The sequence below is a fragment of the Miscanthus floridulus genome, unplaced genomic scaffold (assembly GCF_019320115.1).
Source record: "Miscanthus floridulus cultivar M001 unplaced genomic scaffold, ASM1932011v1 os_2568_1_2, whole genome shotgun sequence".
NCBI classification, from domain to species: Eukaryota; Viridiplantae; Streptophyta; class Magnoliopsida; order Poales; family Poaceae; genus Miscanthus; species Miscanthus floridulus.
The window spans coordinates 31,622-40,000 of record NW_027098381.1 but is presented as its reverse complement, the minus strand read 5'-3'; the positions used below and the strand labels follow the sequence as shown (position 1 = coordinate 40,000).

At 48.7% G+C, this 8,379-nt stretch overlaps 1 protein-coding gene across 1 annotated transcript; it reads left to right on the top strand.

Moving 5' to 3' along the window:
* The first annotated feature begins 5,055 nt into the window (after positions 1-5,055).
* On the top strand, positions 5,056-7,254 carry LOC136535146 (uncharacterized mitochondrial protein AtMg00860-like). The gene is made up of 2 exons (XM_066527462.1): positions 5,056-5,265; positions 6,922-7,254. Exons 1-2 carry the CDS (start codon positions 5,056-5,058, stop codon positions 7,252-7,254), a joined length of 543 nt encoding a protein of 180 aa, XP_066383559.1.
* Positions 7,255-8,379: the final 1,125 nt, after the last annotated feature.

Below are 8,379 nucleotides of genomic sequence, written 5' to 3'. Positions count from 1 at the left end.
CTTTGCCACCGACGGGCACCACCGAGCCGCCAGCCACCGTGGCCAGCGCCTTGGAAAACCCCGGCCACCACTAGGGCCCCAGGATCATGATCACCGTGGCCTAGGGTAGCTTTTCCCCTCACCAGTTGGGCACCAGCCTCGCCATGGAGGCTCACCAGTGAAGCTCGCCGCCGGCAGGAGCGCCGCCATGGGAGAAAGACAGGGGAAACATTTTCCCCCTCGCTGACACCCTGCGTGAACTCGGTGCATATGAGCCGAGCCGAGAGGAACAGACAATGGACTCGGTCCACCGTAGACCAGTCTGCGGTCCATGGACTGTGAACTTGGGTCCACCATGAGCCGAGCCCACGCCTACAGCCTGAACACGAGGCCCAGTAAAAGCCCACGGCCGTGACGTGGCAGCGTCACAGCGTGCCACGTGTTCGGCCCGGCCCGACCCAGACCGGCCCAACCCGAAGCCCATTTGAGACCCGACCGTGTTGACCGTTGACTGGTCAATGTTGACCATTGACCAGGCCCCACATGTCAGTGACACGGACACTTTGGACCCACACGTCAGGCGCTGACGTCATGCTGACGTCACACGGACCCACATGTCAGCAGCCCCCGTAGCTAGGGTGACGTCATGCTGACGTCACGTTGACATCAGCTGCTGACGTCAGCAGCCCAGGCCCCACATGTCAGTTACCCTTACTATTGACTGTTGACTTTGACCGGACCCACTTGTCGGTGTGTATGACGCTGATGACGTCATGCTGACGTCAGCTGGGCCCCACCTGTCAGCTCGGAACCGTGATGCCAACGTCATGCTGACGTCAGCAAGCCGCGTGGACCAACCACAGCATGACACGTGTCAGCCCAGGATTAATTCAGCCTTTTTCCATTTTTAGAAATGATTTAAACTTCGGAAATTCATAACTAATTCATATGACCTCAGAAAAATACAAAACCAGGACCAAAATTCATCTAAAATCAAGCTCTACGCAATGAACCCATGCTTGAGTGCATTTGGCTCTTTTGAATTTTCATTGTTCCTTTGTGCTATTCTATAGACATCGCTAACACGACTATAATGCGATCGTTTGCAGACTCGGAGGAGAAACAGATAGACGAGGACCGTGAGTACCGTGAGGAGTACGGAGACGACTACACTGAAGGTGCCATATCCCACCCAATCTCGTAGCACCTATTACGCATGGCTAAAATAGAAATGCTAGTGCTTTACTATATTGTTATAATCACACTATGATAGGACTTGCATGGTAGTATACTTTCTTGATGGCCTTTACCTTGACGCAACCTCACCCTTGCTCACCCTGCTGTTAGGCTAGTCACATGCTCGCCATTATATTTTGTTGCTTATTACTTCTACTATGCTTGCATTACATTAATGCATGGTGGAAAAACTAGTGTTTTCTGGACTATGGGGAGAGTGCTGCGTGTGTGACTTGGGTGCGTGGAGGGTGAGGGTTGTGTCGACCAAGTTGGAGTATACGATGAGCCTGGGGCAAGTCTTACCATGGGATGCTACCTGGGCACCCCCGAAATGGATACCTGTGGTGGGTAAATGGTATATGAGGTTGTCCTGGGTGTGAACCTATGATGGGAGGAGCCCAGGATGGAGGTGCTATGGTGGCACGATAAATGGAAACCCTGATGGAGACATTCTAGCTTGGTCATCCCTAAGGACTTACTAGTACTCAGATTCACCGGGAAGCCTTACGTACCACTCGCACTATATGGTGCGGGACGACCAAACTACTTGGTAGGATATTGCCACTACTGCTAGGTTGATAGCGGATAGTGTAAGGAGGTATGGGGCGTGGAGGATTTCTCCCACACCCTACCAAGACTTCATGGAGACCTTGTGGACCCAGCTCATGACTCACAGTTTCAGCCACCCCAGACCAGACTTGGGGTGTACCAGGGCTGAATGGTAGAGTGGCATTATCCTAGGCTAGCAAGCGGTCGGAATCAGCCCAGTTGACGACGGTCAGCGAGGAAGGCGGATCTTGTGGTTATGTAAAACCTCTGCAGAGTGTTTGTTTGATCGATCGATACATATACCGATTTGTCGGCTATGGACCTTTTCTAGGTTTCGCTTAAACTAGATAGGGAGATGAGTCCTTCTTATCTCCCCCTGGAAGTGAGTGTTCGGTCGTAGCCAGGGGCTACGGGCCTTGAGACAGTGCCGAGAGGGAGTTGGCCTGTCGACTGAGCGATGGAATGGTTATGGTATGGTGATGGTGTGGAGATGGTGGTATATCGATCCCAGGATCGAAACCTGGCTCTGGAATGGGAATGGGTGGAATAGGAGTGGGGATGGAGTTAAAAACTTGACTATACTGTTATATACTTGATATGCTAAAATACATAGGAAACCCCAGCCTTATAGGTTCCTTTTGCATATATCCAACTTGCATCCAATTTCCACAAAGTAATGCTCATAGGGTCGGGAGTGGCCAGTACAAATCATACTGATAAATTTTGGCATACAGGTTCTGCTGAGGAGTATAGCTCCAAGGAGTTTGACGGGTGAGGGGTTCGTGCCTACGCTCGAGTTTGGCGATCTTATCTTCAAGCTGTTCTGAATGAATGCTACTTTTGATTCCGCCAATGCGGCGATGTAATAATTTATGTAATTCCGCACTATTTGTACTCTGATATTATCGTTGTATGGATGTGATATTCGACTGGGATTTGGGTAATATGATCTACTATGGTCTTATTACACTTCAACTCTGTGGTTTTCCCTTCGCAGAAATTGGGGTTGTTTCAGTTGGTATCAGAGCCATACTTGACCATAGGATGAAACCCTTAGAAATGGACGATAGAATAGGACGTGAACAGCCCTTCTTTCAGTTATATACCGACTCTGCATTTACTTTTATGCAAGGCTTATCTACTTATTGACCTGCTAACACCTGTCCCCTTGAAACATGCAGATGATGACAAACATCGACAGGTCACCTCTAGGACCGCTACCTCTAGACCACGCCAAGCTTACCTTTGACCTACGTGAGCTTGGGGGTTTTGCACAGACCCTTTGCCGAGTTCTCGTCACGTTGGGTGTCCCCGATGAGCTTGTCAAGGTCACCTGCACCGGAAAGCTAGCTAAGGAGGGAGGAATCGAAGGACCGATTGTCACCTCAGTAGAGTTCCCAGCTAGCACTACCTTACCTTCTATCCTAGCTTTCACCGAGTTGACTATAGAGGACACAGTCGAGGAGGGACTGCAGGCTATCTCACACAAGGCACTTCGTAGAGTGATGAGGGACCACTACGAGCACCTGAAGACGACAGAGTTCCATCTACTTCCCCAGGCCCTCGACCTCAGCCTTACCCCTAGTGAGCAGAGTTTCATAGCCGGTAGAGTTATCCTTGCCGAGGAGGATAGATGCCTTCATGTCTCAGCTATCCACCTACTGGAGCAGGACAGGTACGTGACCCAGCTGGAGTAGAGGAGACGTCAGGACCAGGCCCTCCGATGGGATTACCAGGAGCAAGACTCGCAGGGAGCACAGGAGCGAGCTAGTCTACTGGAGACAGTTGCCAAGCTGTAGGACGAGCTCAACCATTGTGAGGAGGACCACAGAGCCAAGGTCGCTGACTTACAAGACAAGGCAGCCGACCTAGGCAACAGGAACTGCTACCTTAACAGCAAGGTCTTGGAGTTGTAGAGAGAGTTGGACGACAAGAAGGCCGAGTTCAACCACAGAGGAGACAGAGAGAGATCCAAGGGGATTGACATGCTGAAGATCCAATCTCGGAACAAGACTCTGACTCAGGAGCTAGAGGAGTTCAGGAAGAAGGCCGTTTGCAACCAGGGTCACCTAATCGAGGCACTTAGGCAGACCGAGTACCTACAGGATAAGTGTGAGAGGACATGGCAGGCTTGGCAGAAGTCTGACAGGAAGCGCCTCAGGGAGATGAAGGGTATGTGGGATCAGCTACCCAAGGAGATTCGCAGCAAGACGAAGCCTAGGATAGAGGAGTTTGAGTTAGCCCCAACTCGCCTCAACCTAGACGCCTACCCTACCCTACCTAGAGCCAAGCCTACTGAGGAGCTCGCCGAGGCCTTGAAGTACGTGTCCCGACTTCACAAGTCTGATGAGGAGATCGAGATCGAGAACAGTCGTATCCCAGCTACGGTATACGAGTTAGAGTAGATGACCCTGCGTGGTCATGAGATATGTCAGTAGCTTCCATGAGTTGTACCCTATGACGTACCCCTTATGAGATGTATTATGAGACGCTATGTGTAGTACGATTCTCGCACATCTTCAAGTGTAGCTACTGAAGATGATGCTATGTAATAAAACTCATGTAATGAATGTTTTGGATCTTATTGCATCTTATGGATCTTATTGCTTCTTTGTAATGAGTGTTGGATAGTGTAAATGTTTTTCTTTAAATCGTCAAAAATCATGTAATCATATTGAATTATAAGCACTTTTGGCACAAGCACTAAATTCTCTATGATCCGTGTTGCAGATGCCGAACCGCCGATCTAATCGCCTAATGAATCGTGGACGTGCGCCCACCCCTAAACTAGTTGAACCAAATGGGGGACGTGGTGGCAACAATCGTGGCCATGGCCGTGGTCATGGACGTGGAGGGATACCCTTCCACCTGGAGAATACTCCGCCGCCTGAGGAGAACATTCCACCACCACCACCATCTAACCTGGTAGAAGTGATGGCACAACAGACTCAGCTTCTTGCAGCTCTTGTTGAAGGAGCAAACCATCATTAGGGAGGTCAGTAGAATGACTTCCAAAGGAAGCTAGAAGGATTTCTGAAGCTGAGGCCACCTACCTATGATGGCACCGACCCTGACCCACTTGTAGCCGATGACTGGCTCAAGGAAATGGAGAAGAAGCTTGACCTCACTACTTTCACCGATGATGAGTGTGTTGGAGCTGCCACACACCAGCTCATAGGTGCAGCACGCGCCTGGTGGGACAGTTTTAGTGATTCCCATGAGGACCCTGCCAACATCTCGTGGGATGAGTTCGCCAAAGCATTCACTGAGTATCACACTCCCAAGGGTATCATGGAGGCCAAAGCCGAGGAGTTCCGCAACATCAAGATGGGAAAGGATAGGGTGACTGATTACACAACTCGTTTCACTAACCTTCTGCGCTATGCCCCTTCCTATGTTGTGAACTCTGAGAAGGAGAAGCTGTACTATTACCGCAAGGGACTCAACCCGCATATCAAGCTGAAGTTTGGCGGTATTGAGAGCAACACATTGCGTGCTCTGGTGGATCGCTGCATCCAGATCGAGAAAGATCGTGCTGAAGCTGGAGAAGAGTATAGGGAGAGGAAGCGTAAGCCTGAGGAGTCCTTCCGTGGCCATGATCGCAAGAGGTTCCATAGAGATGCACCATCCAGGGAACGCTCTCGGCACAACAGGGATGACAACCCTGGATCGAGTAGGGGTAGTGGAGGCTACACCACCAAATACTCCCGCCCTGCTCAGGATCGTTACACCCGAGACCGTTATACGCAGGACCGCAACACTCAGGACTATTCCAATTGTCCCCGCTCAGCGAATGAACACCCAGCACAGAACCGCTCCGCACCAAGCACTGGAAACTGGAAGGCAACCACGCCAACCCCTACGGGCGGTACGCCTTTCACCTGCTTTGCTTGTGGCCAACTAGGTCACAAAGCCGCTGAGTGCCCTTAGAACTCAGCTGCTTAGAAGTCTCAGTTCAAGGGATCTGCTACTCATAGATGTCTCAACCATCTGGACGCCAAGGAAGCACAGGCTACCCCTGATGTAGTGTACGGTATGTTTTTAGTTAATGGCAATACTACATCAGTTTTATTTGACTCTGGAGCAACTTGTTCATACATATCATCCAAGTTTGCACGAGAGCATGACCTGCCTGTAACCCCACATGAAAAGCCTATCATCACTAGCTCACCTTTAGGAGACCTAAAATGCACCCACATCTGTAAGGGAGTGAGTCTTACCATTGAGGGTCTTATCTTTAAAGCCGACCTAACCCTTTTACCTTCCACTAGCCTAGATGTCATCCTAGGTATGGATTGGTTGACCATTCACCAAGGTATCATATCATGTTCACCTAGATATGTCCAAGCGACCCACCCATCAGGCCAAGTCATTAGATGTGAACCCCAGTCTGGAAAGTCCACCTCTATCCTATGTGCCCTTAAAGCAAGTTTAGAATCACAAAAAGAGGAGAAGACAGTTCATGATGTGCCAGTAGTCAGAGACTATCTCAATGTATTCCCTAAAGAATTACCGGGTATGCCACCAGACCGTGATGTAGAGTTCATCATTGATCTGTTGCCGGGAACAGGACCCATTGCCAAGAGACCCTATCGCATGTCAGTTGATGAACTGGCCGAGCTCAAGAAACAGCTTGATGAGCTCATCTCAAAGGGATATATCAGACCTAGTGCTTCACCCTAGGGATCCCCCATTCTGTTTGTCAAGAAGAAGGATGGTTCAATGAGAATGTGCATTGATTACCGGAACTTGAATGCAGTCACCATCAAGAACAAGTACCCCCTGCCAAGAATTGATGATATGCTTGATCAGCTTCGAGGAGCCAAGTATTTCTCTAAGATTGATCTCAGATATGGCTATCATCAGATGAAGATTCGAGAGAATGACATCCCGAAGATAGCTTTTATGACTAGGTATGGTCAATTTGAGTTCACCGTGGTGTCCTTTGGACTCACGAATGCTCCTACATACTTCATGAACATGATGAATAAGGTTTTCATGGATGAACTAGATAAGTTCGTGGTGGTATTCATTGATGACATCCTTGTCCATTCATCCACCGCTGAAGAACACGAACATCATCTGAGAACTGTACTTGAGAAACTAGCCCAACATCAGCTTTACGCAAAGTTCAGCAAATGTGAGTTTTGGTTACAGGAAGTTGCCTTCCTAGGCCATGTACTATCAGCTGAAGGTGTTGCAGTTGACCCGGCTAAGATTGAGGTTGTGAAAGAATGGGAACAACCCCGTAATGTGACAGAAGTCAGAAGTTTCTTAGGATTGGCTGGATATTACCACCGATTCATCAAAAACTTCTCCAAGATAGCCCGTCTGATGACTAACCTTCTAAAGAAGACTAAGGAGTTTGAATGGACGCCCAAGTGTGAGCAAAGCTTCCAAGAATTAAAACAGAAGCTTACCACGACTCCTGTGCTAGCATTGCCTGATATCAGCAAAGACTTCGTGGTCTATTGTGATGCATCCCACTAAGGACTTGGATGTGTACTGATGCAAGATGGAAGAGTGATAGCTTATGCTTCTCGATAGTTGAAAGAACACGAGAACCGTTACCCTACTCATGATCTTGAGTTAGCAGCAGTTGTGCATGCCTTGAAAATCTAGAGGCACTACTTGATAGGCAACAAGTGTGATATTTACACCGATCACAAGAGCTTGAAGTACTTTTTCACACAAGAAGATCTGAATATGAGGCAACGCCGATGGCTAGAATTGATCAAGGACTATGACCTGGAAATTCACTATCATCCAGGAAAAGCTAATGTAGTCGTAGATGCCCTCAGCCGTAAGAGTTACTGTCACACTTTGATCACTGAATCCGTACCCCCTGAGCTCCAGGAAGAGATTGATGATTTCCAACTTGAGATACTGCTGCACGGCTTGTTGAACGAGCTCCGCATACAGTATGATCTCACAGAACGCATCCGTCAAGCTCAGAAAGATTGTGAAGAGATTGAGTATCTCCGTGGTCTGATGAAACTAGGCTACAAGACCAACCACCATGAGGATGAACAAGGAACCATCTGGTTCAAAGACAGAATCTGTGTACCTTCTGATCTAGCCCTACGAGAGGAAATTCTGTCAGAAGCCCATGATTCTAAGTATTGTATACACCCTGGGAATTCAAAGATGTATCAAGATTTGATGAAACACTTTTGGTGGAAAGGCATGAAGACAGACATTGCAGGACATGTGGCATGATGTGACATCGGTAATGGAGTTAAGGCTGAACATCAAAGGCCTGCAGGATTGCTAAAGCCTCTTGACGTCCCCGAGTGGAAGTGGGAGAGCATAGCCATGGATTTCATAGTTGGATTGCCCCGTTCCCAGAAAGCAATGATTCCATCTGGGTGATTGTTGATCGCTTGACCAAGATTGCTCACTTTGTACTAGTTAAGACCAAGACCAATGCCGAGAAACTAGCAGATCTATACATTGAGCATATTCTCAGATTGCATAGAGCTCCCTCTAGTATTGTATCCGATCGTGGCCCTCAGTTTGTGTCTCGATTTTGGGAAGCCCTACACAGGTCCATTGGAACCAAACTTGACTTCAGTACCGCTTATCATCCACAAACAGATGGACAGACTGAACGAG